The 12109-nt window shown below is 46.9% G+C and overlaps 1 protein-coding gene across 1 annotated transcript; it reads right to left on the bottom strand.

Moving 5' to 3' along the window:
• Nucleotides 1-9854: 9854 nt before the first annotated feature.
• LOC142912140 (uncharacterized) lies at nt 9855-12006 on the bottom strand. The gene is made up of 3 exons (XM_076060458.1): nt 11941-12006; nt 11174-11737; nt 9855-10115 (listed from the first exon to the last, which is right to left on the bottom strand). Exons 1-3 carry the CDS (start codon nt 12004-12006, stop codon nt 9945-9947), a joined length of 801 nt encoding a protein of 266 aa, XP_075916573.1. The 3' UTR covers nt 9855-9944.
• Nucleotides 12007-12109: the final 103 nt, after the last annotated feature.

Genomic DNA, 12109 nt, shown 5'->3' with positions numbered 1-12109 from the left:
TTGATAGAATAGTTCGCATGTTTTTAATCTCTCTCTCAACAACCGATCGATTGCGTTACGCGTCGGGAATTAACCACAGGTGCCGCTATCGAGGTGAAACAACGCAATCGTGATGGTATCATGTTAATGCTGTGTTGAAATTCCAAAATCCCGAGATTGAGTTTTTATATTATCCAAAAATTAAAGTTAGCTAGAAATAAAATTGACTAAAGCAGAAGGTTTGTGTGTGATTCTTCCTGAAATTCTGCATAATATTGTTCTGCGTATGAGATCTGAATCCTGGGGATCTATCATAAGCACGCTATCACCACACATAATCCATAACACATAATTCATAATGTTCAATCGAGAGTAATCGTATCCTTATCGATAATACGGAATTAAAGAGCAGAGTCGAATCGACTCTCTCATTCACGCTCACAACGCCTGCGTCACTGCATACGATTAATTGCGTTATTCCAATTCATAACACAATCCTCGTCACCGAGGCCCGACCTGATAATCCATAACGACCTGCATTGTCCTAACCACGCCCACTCGCATAAATTAATACGATTATCTCTCGAATCAGCATAATTTATGCGCATAATTAGACTAATTAACATAATTCCCGATAAATTATGTAAATCTCAAATTTCATTTAATTTTCATTATTTTCATCAATTTTCATAACACCTATATATACAACATATTGGGGGCGTCGTCCGGGATCTCTCGCAGACAGTTTATGCTTGAACTAAGGAACAAATCACTGTTGTATTAACCAAGGTATTATGATCTATATATACAACAGTGTACTATAGTGTAGTGTTTACTGTAGTGTAGTGTGTACTATAGTGTAGTGTATACTATAGTGTAGTGTGTACTGTAGTGTAATGTATACTATAGTGTAGTGTATAGTGTAGTGTGTACTATAGAGTAGTGTATACTATAGTGTGTACTATAGTGTAGTGTATACTATAGTGTAGTGTGTACTATATACTATAGTGTAGTGTGTACTATAGTGTAGTGTATACTATAGTGTAGTGTATAGTGTAGTGTGTACTATAGTGTAGTGTATACTATAGTGTACTGTATACTTCAGTGTAGTGTGCACTATATACTATAGTGTAGTGTGTACTATAGTGTAGTGTGTACTATATACTATAGTGTAGTGTGTACTATAGTGTAGTGTGTACTGTATACTATAGTGTATACTATAGTGTAGTGTATTGTATACTACAGTGTAGTGTGTACTATATACTATACTGTAGTGTGTACTATAGTGTAGTGTGTACTGTATACTATAGTGTAGTGTGTACTATAGTGTCGTGTGTACTATAGTGTACTGTAGTGTGGTGTGTACTGTAATGTAGTGTGTACTGTAGTGTGGTGTGCACTATAGTGTAGTGTGTACTACAGTGTAGTGTGTACTATAGTGTAGTGTGTACTATAGTGTAGTGTGTACTATAGTGTAGTGTGTACTGTAGTGTAGTGTACTGTATACTACAGTATAGTGTGTACTATAGTGTAGTGTACTGTATACTACAGTGTAGTGTGTACTATATACTATAGTCAAGTGTGTACTGTAGTGTAGTGTGTACTGTAGTGTGTACTATAGTGTAGTGTACTGTATACTACAGTGAAGAGTGTACTATATGCTGTAGTGTAGTGTGTACTATAGTGTAGTGTGTACTGTATACTATAGTGTAGTGTGTACTGTGTACTATAGTGTGTACTATAGTGTAGTGTGTACTGTATACTATAGTGTATACTATAGTGTAGTGTGTTCTATAGTGTCGTGTGTACTGTAGTGTGGTGTGTTCTATAGTGTAGTGTGTACTGTAGTGTGTACTATAGTGTAGTGTACTGTATACTATAGTGTAGTGTGTACTATAGTGTAGTGTGTACTGTAGTGTAGTGTGTACTGTATACTACAGTGTATTGTGTACTATATACTATAGTGTAGTGTGTACGATAGTGTAGTGTGTACTGTATACTATAGTGTAGTGTGTGCTGTATACTATAGTGTATACTATAGTGTAGTGTATACTATAGTGTACTGTATACTACAGTGTAGTGTGTACTATATACTATAGTGTAGTGTGTACTATAGTGTAGTGTGTACTGTATACTATAGTGTACTGTAGTGTGTACTGTATACTATAGTGTAGTGTGTACTGTATACTATAGTGTATACTATAGTGTAGTGTATACTATAGTGTACTGTATATTACAGTGCAGTGTGTACTATATACTATACTGTAGTGTGTACTATAGTGTAGTGTGTACTGTATACTATAGTGTAGTGTATACTATAGTTTAGTGTATACTATAGTGTGTACTGTATACTATAGTGTAGTGTATACTGTATACTATAGTATAGTGTGTACTATAGTGTAGTGTATACTATAGTGTGTACTGTATACTATAGTGTAGTGTATACTGTATACTATAGTATAGTGTGTACTGTAGTGTAGTGTGTACTATAGTGTATACTATAGTGTAGTGTATACTATAGTGTAGTGTGTACTGTAGTGTAGTGTGTACTATAGTGTGTACTGCAGTGTATAGTGTAGTGTGTACTGTATACTATAGTGTATACTATAGTGTATACTATAGTGTAGTGTATACTATAGTGTAGTGTGTACTGTATACTATAGTGTATACTATAGTGTAGTGTATACTATAGTGTAGTGTGTACTATAGTGTGTACTGCAGTGTATAGTGTAGTGTAATAACGCGGGTTTGTGACGGTGTCAGGGCCGCTGACGGCAGGGGGCAGTGCACACGTGGGCGTGAGGAGATCACGTGCGTAGTTAATGTGGCGCTGCACTCTGATGTTGTAGGTAGAAAACATTAAAAAGTCTATTTAATTAAGTAGAACGTGTTGTCTATTTAAAATTGCGCAATTTGATGTGACGTCACATTTCTCAAACCCCCCACCCCCCCCCCCTTGTCACACATCGTCACAAATGTCTGACCCCCCCCCCCCTAGGTGCGTGACGTCATTTACGGACGGCCCCTAACTGTCAACAGCCTCCACACAGAACAGGCAGTGACGTCACGCGTAACAGACCCAACATAGTGACGTCACGCGTAACAGACCCAACATAGCAGGACGTCACCCAAGGGAGGGGGCAATGGAAAATGAATCTAAATCAACTTAAATTGCATCCCCGCTCTGTGACGTCACCACTCAGCATGACCTCATCGGCATGAAGTGCCAGCAAGAGGTGTACCTCGCTAGTGACGTCATGTCACCAAGGTATTCACACTCCCCCAACCCCGTCCACAGCGCTCTTGAGCGTGACGTCACCTCCGCTTGGGTCACTGCCGATATCAATCCAGTGGCAATCCTTATTTGGGCAAAGCTACGCCCAGTGACTGGCGGTTCATTAAGATAATGTGTCCGTTGAATCCGTCGCGAGTTTATTTCGACGGGTTCAGCAGCCACGCCCCATCTCTCGACATTTGGCCCGGACTCATTAACATAATTTATTCAGTTACAGAGCAGCTCATTGTGGGAGGGGCGTGTCTCTTACCACGGAAGTGACGTCATATTACCTGCTTACACGCGTGACGTCGCGAGGTAACAGGAGGCTGCCGATCCGCGCTTGCACTGAAATCCGAGGTGAGAAATTCTCATGGTGGTGGTTGTTGTTGTTGTTTACCAAGGTAGAGCCTCTCTCGTAGGGATGTCAGTTGAGTAGCAGCGAGCACGGGAATCGATGTCCAGGTTGGAACTTTACAACGCGGGGCCTAGCCACGTGTGGCCTTGCCTCCTGCCCTCGCCTGATTGCATTCACTTGAATTATCTCGCTTAAGTTTAATTTGTCTTCACCCGGCTCGCCACTTTGTAACTTTGTTTTATTGTAAATATTCACGCAGTTTTTATGTTCTTTTGTTACCAGGCCAAGCCCGCTTGAGCTGCTATACCGCTCTTGTTATCAGGAGCGACCTGCCCACAACAACACAAGGTGAGGCTTTGTCAACGTGTGTGAATGTTTTGACTTAAAACTTTGGTGACTGCAGGAATTAATATTCTTGGTTCTTTCGGTAAAGTCACGTAGATAGAAAATGAAATTAAAATAACAGATAATAATTTTTCTTTTTTAAATGAAGCAAAAAACCCCACAACGTTTCTATGGCAACATTAATGTTGAAGATGCGAGGGCTTACAGGAATATTTATGACATTTGCCCTCTCATTGCGTACCATGACAGTGCTGTTTGCACAGTCACACATAGTCACTGTAAGATGATTTTCTTGGTCGTGTTTTTGTTTTGTTGCTTGTTGTGGTTGCACCCGATTCAAGAGCCGAATGGCTCACGGGACTATAACCAAAATAAATAAACTGAAAATCAAAAAACTGAAACCGCGTGATGAATTTTGGGAAAGTTTTTCACTGCATCTCCAAATATATATAAAAGACAAAGTTGTGATTGTGTGTGTTGTCTGTTCAAAATGTTTAGCGTACTTCCCGACATGCAACAAACTGGAAATTTGCCATGTGGGTACTTTCCAGACTGTACACCGTGCAAACATTATACAAATACACTTTTGTGTTTTTAGGGGGGGAGGGGAGCTCAATAATGTATAGATTTTTTGCACGGCAAGTGAGCTGTGACGTCAAATCTGTTACGTGACCCTCGCATGTGGAAGAGTAACGCATTGTAGTGTAGCAGTTAGCGTTGTCTGTGGGTGTGTGTGTCTGTGTGTGTCTGTGTGTGTCTGTGTGTCTGTGTGGGTCTGTGTGTGTCTGTGTGTGTGTGTCTGCGTGTGTGTGTCTGTGTGTGTGTCTGTGTGTGTGTAAGCGTAACTCATTGTAGTGTAGTGGTTAGCGCTACGCGGCGCTACGAACCCGGTGACCCGAGTTCGATTCCCGCTCACGGCCACCACCGGCGACGATTATTTGAACCGCTTCTGGGCCTCCGCTAGGTAGACTCAGCCTTAAACGAGTAACTGTTGTGGTGTGAACATCGCCACTGGGGACACAAAGGCGGCCGGACGTGGTGGATCCAAGTCCCGGGCGAAGCCGGGTAGTACAGCTAGTCATGAATACATGAATGAATATAGACGTGCAAGTCACGTGTGACTGTATATATTCATTCCTCCATGCCTCGATACTGACGTGTAGATGGTGTGGATATTCTTATTTTCTGTCTGCAGCTGACGCTGGTCTGATGGAGCAAAGGCCCTCAGCACAGCAGCTCGGTACGACAAGTCAACAATGCGACCAGCGTGCATACAGCACGGATCGGACTGGAAATTTGACACGGCACCAGAGAAGTCACACAGGAGAGAAACCCTTCAAATGTACTGTGTGTAACAAGGCATTTGCATGGCCATCAGTTTTTCAGACCCACCAGAGAACACACACGGGAGAGAAACCCTTCAGGTGCACGATGTGCGGGATGGCGTTTGCACAGTCATCTAATCTTGTAACACACCAGAGAACACACACAGGAGAGAAACCCTTCAAGTGCAGTGTGTGTGGGAAGGCATTTTTACGGTCATCTTCTCTTAAAAAACACCAGAGAACACACACAGGAGAGAAACCCTTAAAGTGTACTTTGTGCAGCAAGGCGTTTTCAGATTCATGTCATCTTGTAACACACCAGAGAACACACACGGGAGAGAAACCCTTCAAGTGCACTGTGTGCGCGAAGGCATTTGCACATTCATCTGCTCTTGTAAAACACCAGAGAACACACACGGGAGAGAAACCCTTCAGGTGCACGATGTGCGGGATGGCGTTTACACAGTCATATAATCTCGTATTACACCAGAGAACACACACGGGAGAGAAACCCTTCAAGTGCAGTGTTTGTGGGAAGGCATTTTCACGGTCATCTGCTCTTAAAAAACACCAGAGAACACACACGGGAGAGAAACCTTTCAGGTGCACTCTGTGCGGGAAGGCGTTTGCACGTTCATCAAATCTTGAAGTACACCAGAGAACACACACGGGAGAGAAACCCTTCAAGTGCAGTGTTTGCGGGAAGGCATTTGCACATTCATCAAATCTTCAAGTACACCTGAGAACACAGAAGCATCAGAAGATCCACAAGGAGTGGAGTCTGAAGTCAGCTTGTGAAAGTCAAAGTGCCGCAATGAGCCCATCCCTCATGAAACAAGAACCGGATGAAAATCCCAGCTTGGACACTTTTAAAGGTATCAAGGTGAAATATGAAGAGGTGATGGTGAAATGTGAAGAAGTGATGAGCGAAGAAGTGAAGGTAAAATGTGAAGATGAAGATTCAACTCCAAAATGGGACCTTCACATCGTGAAGCAGGAGGAGAATTCTGACTGAGGCAGAGCGAGGCAACCCCCAGCAGTTTGTGGAAGTGGAGGTGTGGGTGGACTTGCTCCTAGACAATACAAAGTCAAGTGGAGACCCGGTAGATGTGTAAGCTTGAGATGATGTCGCTACAATGGATGCACCTTTGTCACAGGCCTTTAATGACAAGAATGTGAAGTTGGACACTCAGTTCCTAGTTCAACCTGCAGAGTAAGGGCGGCCAGTCTTTGTGGACCTGTGGGTTGGGTAGATCTCTAACCAGGAGCGAGAGACAATAAGCTCCCAAGCATTCACTATGTTATAATAATTGCATTTACTCGGCGCTTGCTTAACCGCCTCGGCATCTCCGAGTTTTGTATTGTACCTCGTCTGAAACACTCGAAGAGCATCCCCAAGTAGCAGCTGCCCCTGTGTGGCACAGGGTGGTGGCCCTGCACCGGCCTGCATTTATTATTTTTTCCGCCTCAGGACGACCGCTTGTGTTACGATCGAAACGTCGTGATCTATTATTATTTTTTCTGCCTACGTGACTTCACTGAAAGAACCAAAGAGTATGTGAACAAGAGGCTGTCAGTAGGGGGCGATGATTGATGTTTCATCTCAGTTGTGTAATTTGTCACTAATGTTTAGAATTCGCCAGCATGCAATGGCCTACTCGTTTTGAATGACACAATAGTATGTTTTACATCCACTGTTAAGCAGACGGTGCATATTTTTTTTCAAGTAGCTTCTTAATCAGATGCTATCTGATGCAGTATATTTCTCTGCAGTAATTAAATTTTGTTAAAATGCCTGTGTGTACATGCAACATTCTATTTATAAAGGTCAAACATTGAATAAGTGATGTTAGGACAAAGTGCGTGTGTGTGTGTTTTGTAAGTAACCTGTACAGAGAACTCAGGTGAGACCCGTTGTTCTTGTGATACAGGTCAAACGGTGTTTTTGTGTTCCACGAAGCATCTGGAGCAACTCATTGTCTTTGAAATAGGAAGCACACTCGGACCATTCATCAGTTACAAGGCATACCACCTTAAAGTTACACGTAGCGGAGATACATTCTCTACAACACGAATTATAATTTTGTCTTACGTGTTGACGTAGATTTTGTCGAACTTGGACTAGAAATGCTCCTTGCTGATTAACGTCTGGATGTTCACAACCATGGCTTGAAGCAAGCCCCACTGCTGTTGAGACATTGTCCACCAAAACCGGTCCACAGTTGGCTTCCACACACAGTGTACACATAGTGTACAAACACAGTGTACACACACACATAGTGTACACACAGTGTACACACACACACATAGTGTACACACACACAGTGTACACACTGTTGTATATATAGGTGTTATGAAAATTGATGAAAATAATGAAAATTAAATGAAATTTAAAATTTGCATAATTTATCCGAAATTATGTTAATTTGTGTAATTATGCGCATAAATTATGCTGATTCGAGAGATAATCGTATTAATTTATGCGAGTGGGCGTGGTTATGATAATGCAGGTCGTTATGATAATAAGTCGAGCCTCGGTGACGAGGATTGTGTTATGAATTGGAACAACGTGATTAATCGTATGCAGTGACGCAGGCTTTGTGAGCGTGAATGAGAGAGAGTCGATTCGACTCTGCTCTTTAATTCCGTATTATCGATAAGGATATGATTACTCTCGATTGAACATTATGAATTATGTGTGTTATGGATTATGTGTGGTGATAGTGTGCTTATGATAGGTCCCCAGGATTCAGATCTCATACGCAGAACAATATGCAGAATTTCAGGAAGAATCACACACAAACCTGCTTTAATCAATTTTATTTTCTAGCTAACTTTAATTTTTGGATAATATGAAAACTCAATCTCGGGATTTTGGAATTTCAACACAGCGTTAACATGATACCATCACGATTGCGTTGTTTCACCTCGATAGCGGCACCTGTGGTTAATTCCCGACGCGTAACACAATCAATCGGTTGTTCAGAGAGAGATTAAAACATGCAACTATTCTATCAAAACCTTAACCTTATAATTTGTAAATTCGTGTTTAAACATTGCCCACACAGTACCACATCCATTCATAGACCTTCAAGTCAATTATCACGTTGTTAACAGTAGGACGATTGGTTATTATGCAACTCATCAATGACAGCAGTATTTTCCTTTATGAATTGATTTTTAATGCACCACCTTGGAGTGGCACCCTTCTTGATTATCCCGATATGCGTATCGTGTGTCTTCTTTATCAATGGTTCAATTCCTTGCGTAAAGCAGACGCCGAGGTTAGCATCTCTTGTGTCCAAAATGTGTTTCCTGTGTGTTGCGGCGCGGTGGGGGAGTGAGGAGGGAGTGTGGAGGAGGGGTTGCATACGAACGGCTGCCAGTTTCTGTCCACTGCTGGCTGGATGAGTCAGCACGACGCTCGCCGTCGTCGCGCCGATGGGTGTTGAGTGCGGGGCCGCTGCCCTCTCAGCCCTGGTGATGCGAAGTTGCGCGCTGTGGCACGCTGGTGGTTAATGTTGGCACGCGCTGGTGCTGATACTGGTGCTGATGGCACGCTGGTGGCGCGCGCTCCCTCTCCTTGAAGATGCGCGAACGCGCCCGTGCTGGTTCGCTGACAGCAGTTTCTCTCCACTGCTGGTTGAGCTGCTGCACGCTCTTGCTTGGCGTTGCTGGCCGCGCTCTTTCCGCTGCTGTAGTATCTGACGCTGCGCTCGCGGGCGACAGGTCAAGTTTTCTTCTGCTGAGTGAGCCGAGTCGCACGTGCTCTCTTTGTTGAGGTTGTTGGCGGCTCTCTGGCAGCAGGTTTCCTCCACTGCTGTATGACTCAAGTCGCACGCGCTTGGTCGCTGGTTTGCTGAATTTGTTGGCGGCTGTCCAAGCTTTTCCGCTGCTGGTTCAGCTACGTTGCACGTGCTTTCTCTGTGGAGATGCTCGAGCGCTCTCAGCGCTGATTCGCTGATAGCAGTTTCTCTCCACTGCTGTATGACTCACTTTCGTTGATACATGGCGACTCATGCGATCCTCACTACTCAGCGAGGCTCGGAGCCAGCCGCTCCATGCGACTGCTCGTCCTGTGGACGTCTTGACTCGCTGATCTGTCTTGACTCGCTGCTTCACTCTTGACTGACTTTTGAAAATGCGGCTGACCGTTATATTCAAAGACAATTCTCTTCGCGCAGTGGAAAAGGGGGGGGGGGGGCGTGGTCTGTGTGTGTGTGTGCGTTCGTGTGTGTGTTTGTGTCCTGGTTCTGTTCGGGTCTTCCTCAAGCCATAAACCATCAAGGAAACAGACGCTTCGATTCATCTCGAAGGCGTCTGTCTGTCGACGCTGTTCGTCCAGAGAGAGGGGCGGGTTCCCCCCCTTTTTCGTACACGTTTCCGAAGCACAAAGAAATAGTTAAGATTTTTAAAGTTTAACATTTCACAACAATGCATTGCGTTGTGACCAAAACGTCGTGAGAATTTTATTGTGTTATTTTATTATTTTATTCTCATTCTACGTGACTTTACCGAAAGAACCAAAGAAGATTACTTAGAACTGTTTTTGTCCTTCCCCCCCCCCCCGCCGCTCCCGCATCTCCGACTCACACGCACCTACGTGTACGCACCTGGCCGAGTCGGCGGGACACCCTTCACCAAACACACACACCCCGCGCTGTCACGCGCCACGCGGGGAGGAGCCGCATGCCGCGGCGGTCTCCGCCAGCACGGCCTGCAGCAGGCCGACGTAGCGAACCGTCGCACGCAGCGTCGCCACCCGCGACGGCCGGAGGCGGTCCAGCGGCAGCAGGCGACGCAGCAGCAGGAACGCGCGGTTCAGGTATCGCACCTGAGGGCACGGACACGCAGACGGACGGACGCGCGCGGACACGCCGTCAGCGCCGGGGATGGACGCCGCTTGGCCCTTGAGCGACAGCGCTCGAGGGCCAAGCGGCGTCGAAGGCGATCGACGATCCGGTGAATCGCCGATCGGCTTCCGGTCGCTCGCTGGCGGTCAGTCGCCCTCCCTATCGCTCTTCTCTCGCCACCAGCACGGGATTTTTGTTCCCATGAATTTAACTCGTTCCGCCACCCGTGGGCGAGGACTCGGTTCGACCAGACTTAAACCGTCTCGCGTCACCCCGTGCCGTGTTGCACGATAACGCGAAGTCACTCAAAAGCACGGGGAGAGAAACGGGCACGCGGGAGGATGGACACACGGACGGACGGATGGTTCCGAGTTTTAAGTTAAATAATTATTTGTTTCTATTCTTAGCTCTTTCGGTAAAGTCACGTTGAAGGGAAACAATAAAATAATAAAATATATATAAAACAATAAAAATGATCACGACGTTTCGACCATAACACAAACAGTCGTCATCAGAATTTTTATTGTTTTATATATTTTATTATTTTATTGTTTCCCTTCAACGTGACTTTACCGAAAGAGCTAAGAATATGAATTACTGCAGTCGCGAAAGCTTTAAATCAAAATTATTTGTTTTACGCGGCGTCCTCGTCGCGGGCCATCTCTTCGCGCGACGATGAGCGACTTTACGTTTTACACCTCAGACGTTTGAAAGGGCACCCGCCAGCTCTCCCAGTGGCAGCTGTCCTCGTGCTGCACCACGTGACGCCCGGCCTGCAAGTGGGGGCCAGTCGGGAGGAGACTGTCGCTGCTACGTGCGGTCCCAACTGATGTAGGCGCAGTGTCAATGTTTAAAACATCACTCACATGGACCACGATGGGCTACTCTTTTCACGTAATCGCTGGGGTGGCCTGCGAGATCCGAACCGAATCTCGAACATGCCACCGCCGGGCCATATCACCCCCCCCTCCCCTCCCCCCCCTCCCCCCCCAAGTTTTATTTTAGTCTGAGTCAACCTAAGGGGATCGTGGCCTCTCACCCGGAGCCTTTCGCGCGCGTTCGCTTTGCTCTTCCGAGCTAACGCGGCAGCAGCCGCTGTCCTCGGGGAGGCGGAGGAGCACCAGCGGGAGGAGCGCGAGGAGGTGGAGCAGACGGCGGTGGAGGAGGTGGAGCAGACGGCGGTGGAGGTGGTGGAGCAGATGGCGGTGGAGGTGCTGGAGCAGACTGCGGTGGAGGTGCTGGAGCAGACGGCGGTGGAGGTGGTGGAGCAGACGGCGGTGGAGGTGCTGGAGCAGACGGCGGTGGAGGTGCTGGAGCAGACGGCGGTGGAGGTGGTGGAGCAGACGGCGGTGGAGGTGGTGGAGCAGACGATGGTGGAGGTGCTGGAGGTGCTGGAGTTGACGGAGGGACCCGTGAGAGTCCTGCAGAGCCCAGCTGGAATCTGAGACCCCTTGAGAACCACGCAGGACGACCCCGCTTGCAGCACCCGCTGCTGTTGCTGCTGCTGCTGGTGGTGGTGGAGGTGGTGGACCTGCTGCTGGTGGTGGTGGTAGTGGACCTGCTGCTGCTGCTGTGGCTGCTGCTGCTGGTGGAGGTGGTAGACCTGCTGGTGGTGGTGGTGGACCTGCTGCTGGAGGAGGACCTGCTGCTGCTGGTGGTGCTGGTGGTGCTGCAGGAGGACGATATCGACGAGACTTGGCTGGGAGTCGTCTCGCAGCTCGCCGCGCTGCACGGCAGAGAAGAGCTCCGGTGCCGGGGTGCGGAACAACCGGGGGGGCGGCACCGGGGGGCACCGGGCCACCGGGCCGGCCCGTGGGCCTGACGCTCGGCGCTGCGGAAGGAGAAGCGCAGGGCGAGAGCGAGCGACCCCATCTCGATGGGGGGGGGGGGGGGTAAATCTGTCGGCCTGCTCTTCCACGCTGGCCAAGACGACTCGGGGAGAGGCGGCGGCCCCTCCCACGACTCGGCCCGCCGC

Source organism: Petromyzon marinus, unplaced genomic scaffold (assembly GCF_048934315.1).
Source record: "Petromyzon marinus isolate PM22_M1 ecotype Great Lakes invasive population unplaced genomic scaffold, UKy_Petmar_22M1.pri1.0 PM_G_Scaffold_19, whole genome shotgun sequence".
Classification (NCBI taxonomy): Eukaryota; Metazoa; Chordata; class Hyperoartia; order Petromyzontiformes; family Petromyzontidae; genus Petromyzon; species Petromyzon marinus.
Note: the sequence above shows the minus strand (reverse complement) of the source record. Positions and strands in the feature narration are given on the sequence as shown.